Here is a 19,212-nt window from a genome sequence, read left to right on the forward strand (position 1 = left end):
GACGCTCTGCACGCCGGCGGCGATGACAATAACGACGACGACCACGATTACGACGACGCCGTCTCCGTCGGCCTCTGGCGTGGTCGTGGTGCCACCACAGATGCAGGTGGTACCACCAGTAGTGCTGCCGCCGCCTCCGCCACCTTATCCCACCTTGAACCTACCGCCGGCGTCGGCGGGCTTGACGTCGTCCACGCAGCCGACAGTGTCGCTCACCTCCTCGTTGAACCCGTCGTCTACCACTACGTCGACCGGCACGACGACCACGATCAATGTGCCGCCGGACAATATCCAGCAGGCACAGACCCAGACGCAGAATCAGGAACTTCTGGAGGTAAGATGTCGTATGACGCATCCCCCGAACCCTCCCTTCAATCATCTTGTTTGTCCGATCTTGCCCGCTTCCTCTCTCGCGTATCCTCATTGGTTCCTCCTTTACGCGATATCTCGAAGCTCGATATCCGAACATTATACATCACTTGAACCCATCATCGAATCCACATCATATTCACTAATGAATGTTGTCATATTGTCTTGTGAGAATCGTTATTACTCTTCCGGATCTCCCTGTCTCTCCCACATTTTCGCTTTAATATCTCCCGCGATCCGGATACGATTTGTGAGAAGGGCGAAGAGATCCCTGGAGGTAAGAGTTACCGGAAGCGGGTGAGTACACCCGCTCGCGATCCGCGATTTTACGTATATTTGCGCCGAGCGGAACAATTATAAATCTTTTCCATACTCCAACGCGAAATATTCTATGAATTTTATCATTTTATTTCAGCCCTCGTTATCTCTTCAACGTTTGTAGTCAAATAATAACACACAAATTGTCCTAATGAAAAAAATAGTTTGTCACTAATTATCTGATGAGTTTGTCAACTTGAAACTATAAAACAAACCATTTGTAGATCACGTTTTAGGTCGGTGCATAAAATTCCGTCTCTCTCAAAGTCTTCAATGTCGGACGCTACAAGTTTCGCGATATTTTTCCATAACGTTTCACGATTCTTTGAGCTCTCTCATTATAATATTCGAAACTTTTCGCCGTGGTGAAGAGACGAACCTGTGACTGGCGTCGCGCGAATTACCGGAGCACCTCCGCGCCTACTATCTTATTACATCACGTAGTGATAAAACGGGAAAATACAGAACATGTACACACACATACATGCATATAGATGCTCACCAGCGTGCTTCCGTAGGATTAAACGCAATCAGCGGATGGCCGATCTCTTCGTCCGGCCAAGCGGATTTCGGAATTTTCGGAGTTTTTAATTTTTTTGATGTCAGATTTATTTGATTAAACTCACACGTTTACAAATTGAAAAAACAAATATATTTTTGCTAATCGTGAATAATTTTTAATAAGGATGTAATGAATAAATTTTTTGAAAATATTGCTATGAAATAAATAGATGCTTATCCCTTTTCATATACCGATATATGAGATCGTTACTTTTAACGAGTTTAATCTTCAGCATTCATTATTTTTCTTTTGAATATTCAATGGAACTTCGAAATTTACAATACACACAATACATCTACGTTCGTTATTATCCCATTTTAAGGCGATTGACATTTCATTGAACACATACAAATGGAACCGCACGCGCGCGTACTATATAATTAAAATAGTGTCAATTTTGATTCAATCCATATTTTGCAATTGGAACTGAACAAATTTATAATTTATCAACTGATCCTGACGAGAGGAATAAATTTCCGGAAAAGAAATCCGAAATCCGCCGAGAAATTTTAAAGAGAAACTATTGATGTGTGTCAATCTCGAGTTCTCGTTGGCAAGCGTAATCTTTTCCGAAATTGACGACGGAGAAGCGCGATCCATCGAGAATCACGGGATATTAGATTGACACTGTGATCGAGGCACTTTAAGGCTGACGATATATTCGTAGGCACGATATATAAATATGATAATATATGAACCGACTGTCGCAATGCTATCCTGTGCCTATAGCTTCTCCTGTCACTATACAAAATAACAGCTAGCTACATGATTATCCAGCATGCCATATTTCTCGAACACCTGTCTCTATGAGTATATTCGAGTATTCGCTACACGAAATATATATTTGAAAGCTTTCCTTTACCTTTTTATTGTACTGCGAACGAAAAAGCGACACACGTGAATTCGCGTAATAAATATACTTACTCAATTTAATTGTTATATACGTATACTCTTATATATATTTATAAATATATATATATATATATTTATAAATATATATATATATATACTTTCTATATACTATGTATTATCTACTGTGATATTTTATATTCATAGGTGAAACAACATATTAGCCTAATGTTTTATCAGCTTTTAAACGATGGTACATATATACGTACCATTGATATAATATGTGCATACATAGGCGAGTATATTTGCTTGGCTCCTTGCATGCACGCTAAGGTTTTTCACTTTTTCACATGTTCTTCTACTTCTCTACGGTCTTTTATAATGGTGTTGGTTTTCATATAACGCTCTCTCGTTATAACTCTCATAGTCTTTCTTCTATATATTTATATAATAATTAAGTATATATAATTATTTCACAATTCGTGTTTTTGCTGTCGAATTCATTCACAGATAATTTACGAGCGAGTTCTTCGTTATGCTTGGCTGCTGTATTGGCGTGTATACGCGCCACTCTACTTTCTTGGTGGAGTTTTATATTAAATCTCGCATGCCTTTTTGCTACTCTTTCTCTCTTTTTCTCTCTTTCTCTCTCTCTCTCTCTCTCTCTTTATACGAGGATTTTTGAGGACCGATTGTGCTGATTTAATATGCAATGATTATCGGTATGTAGAAACTGAGCGTGCGTTATTCCGCGACTGCGACATTTCGATGAGCATATCCGATGATAAAGAATCCACGAGAGCGCGGTGATCGGTTGCCGAGTTAACGGGAACAAAAGTTAACTATGCGCGCATTTTTTCTCCGAAGTAGAGATATAGATTTAGAATTTAAGCATGAGCGTAGTCGGGAAGGATGCAGTTTGCAATTTGAAGCTCAGTAAAAACTGACATAATCTACAGTAAACTAATCGCTGTAAACTAATATAAATATATATAAAGGGATGCAAATTTATAAAAGAAAGATCTTATTTCTGATTTAAATTCAAAGTGAGCTTAATCAGAACTTTGATGTTTAATTAAATATCATTTTATCGAATATTAAAAAGCACTGAGCCCATTTATGAAATTTGCATTAAGGAAGGATTGACTTCAAATTCGAATGATGTGTCATTAGAATATAACCACTCACATATTAATTTCCGGCTACATTCCCGAATTCTAGAGTAGTGCTTAACCCTGTTATTGACCTGTGCTACTTAGACATCGCTTTTCACACGTAGCCTTCGAATCACAATTACACTACGAACGTCACGAAATCAAAATGAAAACTCCGTAGAAGAAAATTATCCCCTACGAATAAAACAAACTTGTCGAGCTAGCTATTCGTCGGGTTGCCCGTCGACGAGAATCTATTTCCATCCGAAAAACAAGAAATGCAATTGTAAAATCGGGAAGATCATAAAGCGAAGATCGAGATGTGGACGCTTTAAAAAAAAAAAATTATATTAATCTCTTCCACAAGACACATATTTACAAATGTCAATAAAACTTTCGCATTGATGCAACGAGTAAATCTAAAAATGAATTTTTCAGTATTGCAATGTGTTTCTATAATGTATTTCCTGCAGCTTTACATAATATAAAACTTTAAAAAATTGACAAATATTTCTAAAAATTATTTTATAAGGTAACACTTAAATGTCGTGTAGATTGCATATACATGTACATTCTATAAGATAATTATTATTTATTATTTATATAGATTTGCTCCTCAAATGTAATAATAAATATCAAATAATATATAATTGTAAAGAAAAATGTAATTATTTTGTATCAAATTCAAACCGAAATATGATCTCTGTAGTAATAAGATTGAATAGCATCATTGCTCTTGCAACCCTCTCGATCGTCGCTGATAATTAGTAAAGGATATTAATTAGCAATCCAGTTAGTCGGTTAATTATCAGTACCGATAACGAGATAATAGTTTTGTTCGTTCGCCGGAACAATGTCTCTTTCTCTTGTCGTAAATTTCGAGTAATTCTGCGAACGAGGTCAAAATTGCTTAAGTTTTCTCCTTATAAACATGATTACGGATGCGAGTGATGTGTGTATGGCATGTACGCAGGCGCGGAAAAAACGGCAGGAAGAGGTGGAGAAGATGCGACTGGAAGAACAACAAAGGAAGCAACAGGTAATTCTATAATCGTTATTATGTTAATGCTTGTCCTGTTCTTTTCTTCAATTACCCCGTTAAATATAAAATACTCACATGAACGCGAATGATCACGTACTATCGTGTGTTTCCACAAAATTGTATTAAAGAATTTTTAATTTCTCAGGAACGAGAACTAAAACGGCAGCAAGCGGTCATGCTGAAGGAACAGGTGAGTTCTTGATTTAATATGAATTGTGTTTGCCATCAATCGTGTCGTCGCTGTAGATTAGTGTGTGCGTGTGTGTATGCGTGTGTGTGTGATTGTGTATCTCGTAGATGTAGAAGATCCGTTTTACTTTTATCGTCTGTGTCGTTTCTCGTTTATTTTTACGATATAAGATCGAAGATTTCCTATTTTGCATAGGGGTGGAATAAAAAGAAAGCTTTGTTTTTCGAGAAAAAGAGAATGTATACAAAATATAAATATTTTAAATATTATAAATACACGTGAAGTGGAATATTTTATATGATATATATCCCTTATTAGATTTATTAATCACTAGCACAATTATAAACTTATCTTTACAATTATAAATTTGATTTTACTTGTAGTTAAACACAAGGTATATCCCAGAAATAGTATTTAATTAGTAGTAGAAATTTTGTGTGTAATTCGCATGCAACTTTTCCGTAGTAATATTTGTCTTTAAAATTCAATTATTAAATTCTTCGACATCGCAAATTAAAAATTATACTTTACTCTTTTCATTTAATCTGGAAAATAAATATTACCTAAAATATGATCTATATGTATAAAGCCAATTTAAAATATTTAATATTCTAAAGTTATTGTAAAGTTCAAGTTTTTTTTTTTTTTTAATTAAGTTAAATTAAAATTGTATATTATGATCTCTTTTCTACGTTTAAAAAATATATACCATCAATTAACTGTAATACTGTTGAAAAAAATAATTCTTTATTAAGATTTATTGATGGCATCATTTTAAGATACTGTGTCCTGTTTTGATAACAAGAAACTCAGAGTTTTTATTATTATTTTGAATACTGTAAACCAATTACGAATGAAAATTATATAAAACTATATAAGCAATTAAATTGTAATTATATATAAAAACTGATATACACATTTAATATATACGGAAGTATAGGATCATTATATTACTTGTCACTTTAGCGATTAGTATTCAATTTACATTGTAGATATTTACTTGGAAAGATCTAACATTCTATTTTAGATCTATAGCTCTAACAATCTAACTCATTATTTATTCGTCAACAAGAAAAAACAAAATTGCTAATGCGATTAATATATCATTTTCGGGAAAGTGTAATTCATCGCATATCATATATAGAATGTTCAATCTTCATCGTTATAAGTTTTAATCATAGACTATCCGACGAATTTCGGAGTAAAATTTGCAAAGTTTTTATACACGATATCCTGCATCAAGTTTTTTTTGCCAAGATAAGTCCATATTTGACAAATATGATCGATTGTAAATTTGCAAAGATGAAGATGAGACACTCCGCTATCATTTAGCGCGCTCGCTTTACTTCTAAATCCAGGAAAAAATAAATTCGACGTAACATTCGCGCGCATTATCCAACAATCTTGTCGCGAGAAGATCGACCATACTCTGCACGGTTTAACTGTGTGACAGAAAGATAGCTGATAAGAGTAGAGAACGTCTATACGTTAGAGAGCGAGAAAGATTGTTAGATGGAGCGTAGTGGTGTTTTGAGCACTAGTGGATTGTGGATGTGTTTTGTGCCGCAGATGTACATGCAGGAGCTCACCAAGCAGCGCGAGATGCTCTACACCGTCGAGCTGGTATGTCATATACCCAATCTAGCATCCAACGGAACGATAGTAACGAATTAATAATCGCTCTCGCAACTAACTCACACGATTACCATCGGCTCTGCGTTACATCACAAACTGCGGTGAACTGCAACTGAACAATTCGGTTTATGCGTTACATTTTCTCGAGTCTTGATGAGCACCGCTAGAAATCTAATGTAACTGCCTCTATACGGACGCGATTCATGTTACGTTAATGCACATCATTTTTGTCTGAAACGCGATAATCGCATCTTACCCAATTGGCATCTGCTTCAGCTTTCACAATCATTACAGTTCACAAGCTTACATCCTGTAAAGACAGACATTATTCCAAGTGTTCTAGTGCTAGGAAAACAGATTTCTCGCTTGTTTTGCCTTATATTAATGATATTTGATAGAAAAACCTTGAGATTTTTAAAAACTTCAAGATTGAGAGAGAAACGCTCGAGTAGTTCGAGTGACATTAGATCTGTTTTGCACGGTTTTCTCTTCGCGATATAAGAAGAACAATACTCGCGACGGGCCGTATGATTCCTCCTATGATTATCAATGCATCCGTTTGACGATAATCTTCGTAATATGTAGTGCGTGGAAGAGTATTTGGGACGGTAGTAGAGTTTGTCCTATTACCTGTACGTGCCACAAATACGGAGTGGAAAATCATTAAGAGACTATGTACATTTATCATTCAATTAAAATATTTATTTGTGCAAACAATTAAATACACGTTATACGTACAATAAATGCTCAAAAAAGCACTCTCCCTCTGTGAGAGAAACTTTTAATAATTTTTCAAAATATGTCGTTTTCGAGGAAGTTCACTCAAAGTGCTCACCGAACAGTATTTTTAGAAAGTAGTAGCTTCTTTCGTGATTTTCCACTCCACATACATACTGCGCTTTTTTGGCAACGGAGAGTCTTCGTACACTACATTCGTCTTCTTCGTATAATTTTGTCTTGGTTCGACATTATCTGCATGAGCACGTTAATTAATTTCACATGCGTGTTACTGTAACGATGAACAATGATCGTAGGAGAGGGAAAGAAGGAGGCAACATATGGCTTTGGTGCGAGCACTGGAAAATCGTCGAAAGATGGAGGAAAAGGAGAAGAAACGCTTGGAGGCCAGGGCTGAAAGAATAGCGACGAAGGAGAAGCGGGCGGAGCAGAGGAGAGTCGAGATGGAGTTGATCGAACAAATTCGCAAGCCCGTCGAGGATATGGAGCTGACAGGTGCGCGAACAAAAGATTCGATCGATCTCACGTGATGAGAACATTGCCACTACTACGTCACGTAATGAGCTGAGAACTTAAGCGCCAAGTTTGCGCGTTTCTGACTAACGAGTGTGCAATTTTTCAGATCATAGATCACTGCGAGAACTCAAGAGAATACCTGGACTTAAGCTCTCTGGACAAGCGTTCGCGGACATTGTCATGGTCTTTGAATTTCTACACAATTTCGGGGAGACTTTGGGATTCGGTGAGAACGTTTAATATGACACATATATGTCAGAATAAGATCATTTGTTATTTTATTTAGGATTTATCGCGTCATTACCGTTTCTTTTTCTAGATATGGAGTCGTTACCGAGTCTTAAGAGTCTTCAACTCGCTCTTCTCAACGATGAGGAAGCCGAGGAGGAGATGCTGTCGGTTATGACACATCTGTTGGTGTGCGCCATCGAAGACCCAGGAATCCCGCAACCGGCCAGACACACCACGGGCTTGGGCCAAAGTTTACGTCAAGCTGACATCACTCACGCCAATATCAGCGAAGTTCTGCGAATTTATCTGTACGCGAATGCGACCGGCGAAGTGAAGGCTTTGACAGGGGTGTGCCTTGAACGTGAGCGCGACAAGAAGTTTGCCGATCATCATCAGAACGGCGGCGACTACGCTTCAACCTGCTCGGGAAAAAACGCACAGTTCTACGAGCATTTACATAACAACGAAACATGGAGGATGTCGGAAAGATTGCGGGATAAACCTTTCCTAGCGTTGAACCCGACGCATAAAGCACAAATGCTCGCTTTTCTCTGTAACGAGCTGCTGCAAAATAAGGCTGTGATCAGACAGATAGAGGGTAGCCTAGAGACGGTGGCTCAGTTGAGGAAGGAGAGATTCGTATTGGATACTAAGATTAGAAAGTAAGTTGCATTATATGAGGAAATGATTGAACAAAAGTTGAGATAGATGGAATAATAATATTAAAAGCTGTTAATCTATGATAAAGAACATTGTTTATCAAAGATATAATACGATTTAAATAATCTATTTTATTTAAAAATATTCAATTATTTAAAAATTAAATATTGTTTTCTTTTTAAGCTGTCTTGATAATATTCTTTATTCTTGTTTACGTTTACATAGACTTAGACAATTACATGGTCGAAAAGTCCGGATGGAGGCTGTGGGCGTCATCGTGAATAAGATTGGCGACACAATTACTATCGAGAAAAAGGAAGGCGAGGAAGAAAATAATACTACATCGACTGCTGTGGGTACGACGCCTACGCCGGACGAGATTCACCACGAGGATGAAGTAGAAGACATGTCCGAAAACGAAAGCGAAGGCACTCAGCCGGAAGAGGTATTAGAAAGCATTGATTTAGTTGGCTTGAAAATTTATTTTATATTATGTATAAACAAAATTCAAACCTGTTTAGGAGGAGGACAAAAATCTGTCTGGTGAAGAATTGGGTAAGAAATTGGATAAATTATTGAAACAATCGGAGGAGCAATTGCAAAAGTTGAACAGTTCATCGAAGCAACTCCGGGCGCATATCTTCGGCCAAGACAGGTATTGGAGGAGATATTGGGAACTGGCATCCGCTGGCGGCATCTTCGTGGAAGCAATGGAGAGCGCCGAGCCGGAAATTCTCGAACTCCAAGCCGAACTAGACGAAAAGTACAAAAATATGCCGGTGGAAGAGAAACCCAAGGAGAAACCAGAAAGCGAAAACAAGAATTGTGAAAATCGCGAGAATGAAGCGCCGAACGAGGTCAAGGATGAAAAGAAGCACAATTCGAACGAACAGGATGTGGAGATGAAACCTCATGGTGGCGATAAGGTGATATCCGAAGTGGACGAGATCAATTATAAAAAAGAATCTATGCAAAACTGTGGTTCGGGGAATTCCGAAAACGTAGAAGAGGAGAAAAGGAACAGGAACAACGATGTTGATGGTACGATGACAGATGCGAAGACGAATGTCACGTCTGAGGAAATAAAGCAGGAGACGGAAGTGATCAGTATGGATATCGATGTGAAAACCGAGAAAATAAAGAAGGAGAACGAGGAGATGGACGAAGACACGAAACCTCTAATGAAAATAATGGAAGACAAGATCGTTGAGACGATACCGAATGGCGACAAGTTCAACCACATCAATAATTTGCACAACGGGAAAGAACTCAACGGTTCCTTCATTTCTAGTGAGTTTTTATAAATCCTCATATCTAGAACAGACTCTTCAATATTTTTAATAAATATTAGTTATGTCGATTATTTCAGACAACAGCACTAGCACTGAGCCTAATTGGTTTTCCATCTTACCGCGAGATACGTGTGATACCCCGGGACCTAGCACTAAGCAAATCTTTGGCATAGCCGAGCCGACCGAGTTGAGGATTCCCATATTCCCGCCGCCAGCCAGTCCCAATTACGATAGATGCGATAGTCCAGCGCCCCTGATTTTGACTCAAGATGAGGCAGTGCAATTGGAATATTTGAAGGTGCATGGTTTACCGCCTCCTGGTGAAGCCAAGCCGGTACCGAAAGGTAAATTAATTCGCGAACATTAAAATAAGAATACAAATATATACGCAGATATATGATTGTGTTTTCCAATTTTTCAAACGGATTTACAGATCTAAGATATGGCTGGTGGAGGATAACAGATGTCGACACGTTCCAAGAACTCCTCGAGCATCTACATTCACGCGGCGTCCGTGAGAAGGAATTGAAGCGCACAACATGGGCAACGATGGAATCTTTCCTGGCTGTAACAGGTAAAATTAATGTTGATTCTGGTAACACCGTCGCAACGGAACTTCAAGCGGAATCGGACGATCCTGACACGCCAATTCCGAAGCCCGATAATCCGAGCGACTGGAGCGAACAGGTTGCGCTACGCGTAGATGCCCAGCTCTTGGAACAGGTGGAAGCCCTTGAAGACAAAGTAGCTAATGCTAGCATGCAGGTCAAAGGCTGGAAACTTCCACCGCGAGCGGGAACCGAGGAAGCCGAGGAAATCGAAAAGTTGAATGAGATGGAAAAGATCAGCGCAGTCGAACAGGCACGACAAAGGTTACTTTCCTTGGAGGCGGCTATAGAAAGAAGATACTTGAAACCACCTTTAGGCGTTTGGTAAGATAACATCTCTTAATTATTATTTTTATTTTATGCTATAATTATATCATAATTTTTATGACATTTTGTAATAAGAAAAAAAAAATATATTTTGCAAAAAAGATCTTTAAAGATGATCTCATTAACATAGATACACAGGTACACAAATGAATTTCTTTCTTCTTGTTAAATGGAATTCGATTAATTAGTATATCTTGTGTTACTATTAATAAAATAATTAGCATTTAAATTGAATTATTTGATCAGCAAGTCTATAATTAATTGGTAATCATAATTGCGTAGTACCGGAGATCCCAACCTGACGGCTCTTAAGGCGGAACAGGCGGCGGCCGCCAACGCAAACAATTCGAATAATTCCGAGCAGAATAACCAGGCATCCGCACCGCCGGAGGAAACGACACCACGGGGTCTGAATACCTGGCGAGAGGCAACCGCGCGTGCACATACATCGGCGCAGCTCGCTATGGCGCTTTACATGCTCGAGGCCAGCATCGCTTGGGACAAGAGCATCATGAAGGCTGTGAGTCTAACAACAGCTAGAAACTCGGTCTGCGCCAAGCTACGAAACCGCTGCGTCTCACTCAAAGCTACCAATCAGTACAAACAGCTATTGACTACTTCTCAGACCTCTGTGGGTATTCGCACTAACTTACTAACCGAATCATCCTCGCTGCTCCTGCTCCTATACCTAATATACTCTTGTCCTCTTCTGTTCGATGGCTCACAGAGATAGCGTACGTCGCTTCGAATGGATATCGACAGGTGTTTATTCGATTCGATGACCGAGCCTACGCTTCTCATTGCGACTGTGCTCTCACAATACATCCGCTTCCAATTTCATTCCAAAATTCCAATGTATATTGTCACGTGTGCGAAGAATATGGCAATGAAATTTGCATACATCCGTTGAATTTCGCTCTGTTGCGCGACGCCCTTGCTTCATTCATCTTAATTTATGCGAATGCAATTGATATACCGAAATTGATCCGCGCGTTTGTTGAGATGAGTCCTGTTCGTGAATTGAATATTGATACGCATAACGTTTACGTGTATAAATTGCATAACAAAAATCAAAGAATAAATGTTAAAGAATGTACATTTAATGGTGGTCAGAGTTTAACGTAACGGTTGCATGCAAAACTGCCGCTTACTATTTCATTCGTTTTCTTTTTATTAGTTTTAATGTCTTTTTTTCTAACTTTTACGTTCTTTTAGCCCGCTTTTTCAGATCCTCTAGCACATTCCGAAAAATCTTATTGCTATTTTTGTTATTCATGATTCGTCATTCATTTGCTGTGGCTCACATTCCTATTATGGCACGATTTAAGTTGTATTCATTATTATGTGATTGCATATAGCATATCTAGATTGAAAAATGTCAGAACTAAAAAATATTTGGCATTTATTATTTTAAATATGTTGCTATATATAAAACTTGTTTAATTGAGCTTTTATAATGATTATTTTTACGCAATACTACTTATAATTATGTTTTGCATTGTGTTTATTAGATATATAAGTTATTCGCATAGATCTTTGTTGTTATGCTTTTTGAATTAAAAAATATCTTATTAACACAAACAATGCTGTAATCTTCATGCTATTCTAGCTGCCACATGAGAAATTAATTCTTCTATTTCATTTTAAATGAGGAGTTTATTTCGATTACAGAATTGCCAGTTTTGTCATAGTGGAGACAACGAAGATAAGCTGCTGCTCTGTGATGGCTGTGATCGTGGCTATCATACTTATTGTTTCCGTCCAAAAATGGAAAACATTCCTGATGGTGACTGGTGAGTGACGACAATCTTACGTTTTATTACATTCTTCAGAATGTAATAAATTACAATTTTATTTTACATTGAAAGTTTTACTCAAATTTTTTCTACTATTACTTCAGGTATTGTCACGAATGTATGAACAAAGCGACGGGTGAACGCAATTGTTTAGTATGCGGGAAAAGAGCGGGTAAAAATTTGGTTTTATGTGAACTTTGTCCCAGGGCTTATCACACTGACTGCCATAATCCTGTTATGCCAAAAGTAAGTGACTGGCGAAATATATCTTTATAGATATTTAAAGATCTTATTATCCGACACAGTCAATTCGTGCGTATCTACAGGCATACATTTTAACACATTGTATTGTGCTCTGCTTGCAGATGCCACGAGGAAAATGGTATTGCTCTAATTGCCACAGTAAACAACCAAAGAAGAGAAATAGTAGTCGAAGGAGTCATACCAAAGGGGGAGGCACCAGAGAAAGTGAAAGTTCTGATCATCCACCAGCTAGGTGATTACGTTAAAAACAAACAAACATTGTCAAGTCACTGACTTAATGACGTTTCGTGCGAAGTACATTAGAAAAAAAAGCCATGATGAGATAATGATTCAATAATATCCAACGAACCACAAATAGCGAACGATATTATTCCCGATTGAATAAAGCAATCTCACAAAATGAACGAACTATCTGTATATACTGTATTCATGCGATTACCGACTTAATCCTCGGCTCCGTGACGCAATACTGCCGAGAATTTTTGTCGTCTTGAGGAACTTTACCTTTCAGCAGGGTGTTCCACGAGAAGCTGTTAGATCGCAGTTTGTTCAGTTAGAAACAATTATGTCGCTTTAATAGCTTTTTCCAGTTCCAAACAGTGGGTGTTTCGAATTTTTTCAATATTATTTTCTCAGATTTCTCTGTCGGGACACCCTGTACATTCATAATACATCGTTGTTGCCTAGCGTACTTGCGATCGCCGACTGTGGGGGGATGGGTATTTTCTCAGAAAAATTCGTCGTATAACAGTAGAGCCGCCTTCAGATCGTGTATGACGAATCGGAAAAAAAAACGAGAGAGGGCGAAAGTGGGCAAAAAATAAAACGAAAAAAAGTAATAGAGAACGAACGAGAGACAGAGAGTCAAAGAGAGAACGCAAATATCTCATCGGGAGCAACGTACCCGTCTCAGCCGGACACACGATTGAATCGATATGCGATTCGTCCTTGCGCATTCGTCCAGAGGCTTTTTATGACGGGAAACCTCCTGCAGAACGGAAGTTAATCGTGCAAATAATTTCTCTGTTGTTTTGCGCCGCAGTCCAACGCCGTCAACGGCATCGAACACGCACGTAGAGGACGTCAGTTCGTCGGAACCGGCGACTCCTACCGCTTCGCCACGGAAGGAGGGTAACAATCGGACGCTCACGAAGAAGCAACAACGAGAGCTGGCGCCTTGTAAGATACTCCTCGAACAGTTGGAGCAGCAGGACGAGGCCTGGCCGTTCCTCCTGCCGGTGAACACCAAACAATTCCCGACCTACAAGAAAATCATAAAAACCCCCATGGATCTCAGTACGATTAAGAAGAAATTGCAGGACTCTGCGTAAGTTGCCCAACACACGCGCCAGCGATTAATTAATTGAAAGTACTATCTTTAACTGCCTTTTCTCTCAAAATCACATCCCGGTCTTTAAGACAGACTTAGTAGAGCTAATATACACAGATCGATCGCAAAAAAAACCCCTAACCGATCATCGTCAACCTTGGTCGGCATGGAAGGCTGAAGTTTTTCACAACGAGTGCTTCTCGATGCAGGTACAAGTCTCGCGATGAGTTTTGCGCCGATGTCAGACAGATGTTCATCAACTGCGAGGTATTCAACGAGGACGACAGTCCTGTGGGCAAGGCCGGCCATGGGATGCGCAGTTTCTTCGAAATGCGCTGGACCGAGATCACCGGCGCGCCGCCCCCGCATCCGCAAACGCATAGCTGAGGCTCGGTACGTTCGCGTAATACTTGCAACAGCTTTGCCCACTTCTACTACTAGGATATGCACCGCATCATCGCGCGATAAACCGACAGTCGTTGTCGTCGTCATCGAAAGAGACTGATCCCCTCTACTTCCGAACTGCTTTATTAATCGGCCTCGTTCTAGCGGCCGATCGAATTTTTCATTGTAATAATAATCGCTACGAATGGTGGATACACTCGTCTATCGTATCATTCATTCTTCGCTGTTTGCATTCTGACACGAGTATGTCCCTGTATTTTATTTCCCTGTTAGCACCACAATGGCGCAGTTTTGTGCGAAGTAACATAGAAAAAAAAAGCCATGATGAGATAATGATTCAATAATATCCAACGAACCACAAATAGCGAACGATATTATTCCCGATTGAATAAAGCAATCTCACAAAATGAACGAACTATCTGTATATACTGTATTCATGCGATTACCGACTTAATCCTCGGCTCCGTGACGCAATACTGCCGAGAATTTTTGTCGTCTTGAGGAACTTTACCTTTCAGCAGGGTGTTCCACGAGAAGCTGTTAGATCGCAGTTTGTTCAGTTAGAAACAATTATGTCGCTTTAATAGCTTTTTCCAGTTCCAAACAGTGGGTGTTTCGAATTTTTTCAATATTATTTTCTCAGATTTCTCTGTCGGGACACCCTGTACATTCATAATACATCGTTGTTGCCTAGCGTACTTGCGATCGCCGACTGTGGGGGGATGGGTATTTTCTCAGAAAAATTCGTCGTATAACAGTAGAGCCGCCTTCAGATCGTGTATGACGAATCGGAAAAAAAAACGAGAGAGGGCGAAAGTGGGCAAAAAATAAAACGAAAAAAAGTAATAGAGAACGAACGAGAGACAGAGAGTCAAAGAGAGAACGCAAATATCTCATCGGGAGCAACGTACCCGTCTCAGCCGGACACACGATTGAATCGATATGCGATTCGTCCTTGCGCATTCGTCCAGAGGCTTTTTATGACGGGAAACCTCCTGCAGAACGGAAGTTAATCGTGCAAATAATTTCTCTGTTGTTTTGCGCCGCAGTCCAACGCCGTCAACGGCATCGAACACGCACGTAGAGGACGTCAGTTCGTCGGAACCGGCGACTCCTACCGCTTCGCCACGGAAGGAGGGTAACAATCGGACGCTCACGAAGAAGCAACAACGAGAGCTGGCGCCTTGTAAGATACTCCTCGAACAGTTGGAGCAGCAGGACGAGGCCTGGCCGTTCCTCCTGCCGGTGAACACCAAACAATTCCCGACCTACAAGAAAATCATAAAAACCCCCATGGATCTCAGTACGATTAAGAAGAAATTGCAGGACTCTGCGTAAGTTGCCCAACACACGCGCCAGCGATTAATTAATTGAAAGTACTATCTTTAACTGCCTTTTCTCTCAAAATCACATCCCGGTCTTTAAGACAGACTTAGTAGAGCTAATATACACAGATCGATCGCAAAAAAAACCCCTAACCGATCATCGTCAACCTTGGTCGGCATGGAAGGCTGAAGTTTTTCACAACGAGTGCTTCTCGATGCAGGTACAAGTCTCGCGATGAGTTTTGCGCCGATGTCAGACAGATGTTCATCAACTGCGAGGTATTCAACGAGGACGACAGTCCTGTGGGCAAGGCCGGCCATGGGATGCGCAGTTTCTTCGAAATGCGCTGGACCGAGATCACCGGCGCGCCGCCCCCGCATCCGCAAACGCATAGCTGAGGCTCGGTACGTTCGCGTAATACTTGCAACAGCTTTGCCCACTTCTACTACTAGGATATGCACCGCATCATCGCGCGATAAACCGACAGTCGTTGTCGTCGTCATCGAAAGAGACTGATCCCCTCTACTTCCGAACTGCTTTATTAATCGGCCTCGTTCTAGCGGCCGATCGAATTTTTCATTGTAATAATAATCGCTACGAATGGTGGATACACTCGTCTATCGTATCATTCATTCTTCGCTGTTTGCATTCTGACACGAGTATGTCCCTGTATTTTATTTCCCTGTTAGCACCACAATGGCGCAGTTTTGTCAAACTTATTCATTGTAAAGTATTATATGTGAGACATTCTTAGTCGATCGGACATTCGGCTCCGGTTTAACAAATCCTGGTAAGGGAAAGTGCGAGAAGCTTCGCATTCTTTGATCGAGATCTTAATCTGCGATAAACGAGAGAACTTCTCGATACAAACGTGATTAATCGGATAAAAGCGCATCGTTTCGATCCCTACCGATCGGGATGAAGCAATGCGAATGGTCATTGTACTTACCGATAAACAAGTGAACATTTTGCCTAAGCGACTAAAATGTAATTTGCGATTGTATTATACAGGCTTAAATGCCGACGCGTCGTTGGCAAAAGAAATATTTTGCAAAGTAATAAATGTGAAAAAGAAAGAGAGGTTATATAAATATATATAAATATATAAATATGAATATAGTGTGTATATGTATACACAGAATATATATACATATATTATACACGTCACACACACATGCATACACTCGCACATCACCTTTGCCCACAAATGAGCATGTAAGGTAAGGGTATTATTCGCAGTAGAAATAGACAGAACAAAGGACATGAAATCGACATTTGGATTAAAGAAATATCTTAACACCGTTTCGCAGAACCATTTTGATTTCTACATTCTTTGCATTTGGCATCGGATTTTATCAATTTAGGAGTGTATATATATGAAAAAGAACACATGAAGTACGCAGAGCGAAACTTGTAATGACAAAGAGGAAGAAAATATTTATATTTTCGCGCATCAGTATTTTAAAACAAGAACATAGTCTCTACTCTATGAATGTTATATTGATTCGCAGATCTGTCAAATTAATAGACAAAATTGTCTATTATAATTGTAATTATCGTTTTAGTGTGAAAAAAGAGTGTGTGTTCAACGATTTATATTTTAATGTAGTCAATGATTATTAATCGAAATGAAACATGTGTTGAGCCTTGCGTACTCTGCATGTGAACGATTTATCAAAAATGTTATTGTCATTTGTAGAAAAATAAGTCTGTTTAGAATTTTCCGTTTGCTTAATTTTATGTAATACAAAGAAGATTTCGTTTCGAATAGTATATATATGAGCAAATACAAAATCTTCCACTGCCGTTGAAGAGATTCGCATCACATTAATATTGCGTTAACAAATATTTATTAAGTAGATTTGAGAGAGATATCATTTCATTTGGCACACGGAAATATTATTCGTTATCCGTGTAGGAAAGTTGTAACGTCCTTTTTGGCTTCCCATTTTTCATTCGAGTGTCGTAAAGTGGTGAATGTCGTAAATGCGGATCAGCACACATACACAGACACAAAATTAGACGTTCAGGGATGATATTACCGAAAATTATTATTCAATTGTTAAATTAGTTGGCGCATCCCCGAAAATACGATCAGTGTGAAAAATTCTTTGAATGTAACGCAGCAAAAAGTGCATTGCATGATGAACGCCTTCAAGAAAATGAATTTCTTCGAGAGTAATGAATGTGATTGTGTTTTGATTGTCATTGAGAAACTAGATTTATATTCGCCACGCGATGCGTAGTATTATTATAATAAGAATTATCGCAATTTTGACTGCGCCAAGTCCAACGATTAAATCTTACGCACTAATTCTCTCCCGTTTGTGCGGAGTTTTCTAAGGGCGACGATTGGCGTCAAACATCTTTCAAAGCGAAATATCTTCGAAGCGTCACTATAGAATAAAGACGAAGAGATATATTGCGCTGCGAACGATAGATGTGTCAGATATTAGTGAGAATTTCTTCGATTATAATCAACCATTGTACCTTTGTAAGTATGACCATTTTACGCGAGACGGTGTCTACGATGTAACGAAAACATTCACACTGTATCTTGTTTTGTATGTAATTGATGTACATTATTGCTTGTAATAGCGAATAACTGGTAAATAAATAATGAGAGAGAATGGGAGGGAAGGGAGAGTTCAACCGTAGTGTGACGTGCTAAATGAATACTGTTTAAAAGAAAAAAAAAAAAACATTCGTAGTGTGTAAAAGTATTAATTAAAGTATAAATGAACGGCGAAAGAGAGAGACCACGAAGTAAAAGTTAATTGATATCGTTCAGGGTGCGACTGAAACAAGCGACGTCTCATCGCCGTAATTGAGAAATGAACATACGGTAAGATCATTGACGGGATTGCGCGATGACTACGAATTTTTTGTTACGTCCTGATGTCGGGAAATAGTTTTTTCGTTTTGTCTATAAAAATTTGTTTATCGTATATAGTCTCGTAAAAAGATGAAAGATTTTAAACGATCTTATGATTTCAGGAACTTACAAATTGTCAATATTAATGATCATCCATATCCATATTATTAATGTTACATATTGTGCTGGATTTCGAGGTCTATCGTGATATTCAGCATTAATAATTTGCGAAAATAATAGCAAAAAAATTCTGTTCTATTACTTTTCTCTTTTTTATTGTCATTTCTTTCATTTGTCAGATTTCAAACATGTAGTAAGGATTCTGCACGGTCACGTAATCTCAGTCTATGTAGAAATAGTAATAAAAATGTTTATTATCCTTTGTAATAGGGATAAGACCGATCGTAATCAGAGAGAGTTCGTGTATATACATATATCGATGTAAAAAATGGGGAGTGCAGATTATATATGAGGCATTTTGTCGATCTTACCGATTGTTCTTACAAAAGAGACACGCCGTGCCGCGCCTCGCATCGTCATACAGTAGCCGATACGTTTAGACATCTCACACGACAAACCGACATACACAACAAAAATAATAATTTTTTAAAATTTAATTATTATTTAAATAGTACAGTTACATTGTTAGTACGTATAACGACGCTTTTTATACGAATTTTAGTTTTTAAACGTCGATCTTACGATATATATATATACATATATAT

At 38.8% G+C, this 19,212-nt stretch overlaps 1 protein-coding gene and 1 long non-coding RNA gene across 2 annotated transcripts in view; both read left to right on the forward strand.

Annotated features, from left to right (window-relative positions):
• The window catches only part of LOC115235273 (bromodomain adjacent to zinc finger domain protein 2B-like), a 90,838-nt gene extending 76,276 nt beyond the window's left edge, over window positions 1–14,562 (forward strand). The window contains 17 exon segments of the mRNA XM_029806941.1: window positions 1–334; window positions 4,226–4,291; window positions 4,440–4,484; window positions 6,054–6,107; window positions 7,154–7,352; window positions 7,480–7,599; window positions 7,693–8,266; window positions 8,490–8,709; window positions 8,786–9,554; window positions 9,616–9,900; window positions 9,990–10,488; window positions 10,774–11,122; window positions 12,163–12,284; window positions 12,392–12,533; window positions 12,653–12,783; window positions 13,594–13,878; window positions 14,091–14,562. The exon segment at window positions 1–334 is cut by the window's left edge and continues 23 nt beyond it. Of these exon segments, the coding sequence (XP_029662801.1) occupies window positions 1–334; window positions 4,226–4,291; window positions 4,440–4,484; window positions 6,054–6,107; window positions 7,154–7,352; window positions 7,480–7,599; window positions 7,693–8,266; window positions 8,490–8,709; window positions 8,786–9,554; window positions 9,616–9,900; window positions 9,990–10,488; window positions 10,774–11,122; window positions 12,163–12,284; window positions 12,392–12,533; window positions 12,653–12,783; window positions 13,594–13,878; window positions 14,091–14,268 (4,372 nt within the window). The 3' untranslated portion in view covers window positions 14,269–14,562.
• A 52-nt stretch (window positions 14,563–14,614) lies between these two features.
• On the forward strand, window positions 14,615–18,748 carry LOC115235279. The gene is made up of 2 exons (XR_003884004.1): window positions 14,615–15,620; window positions 15,833–18,748. It is a non-coding gene; the product is annotated as an uncharacterized LOC115235279 (long non-coding RNA).
• Window positions 18,749–19,212: the final 464 nt, after the last annotated feature.

The sequence above is a fragment of the Formica exsecta genome, unplaced genomic scaffold, assembly GCF_003651465.1.
Source record: "Formica exsecta isolate Colony F162 unplaced genomic scaffold, ASM365146v1 scaffold1093, whole genome shotgun sequence".
Taxonomy (NCBI): Eukaryota; Metazoa; Arthropoda; class Insecta; order Hymenoptera; family Formicidae; genus Formica; species Formica exsecta.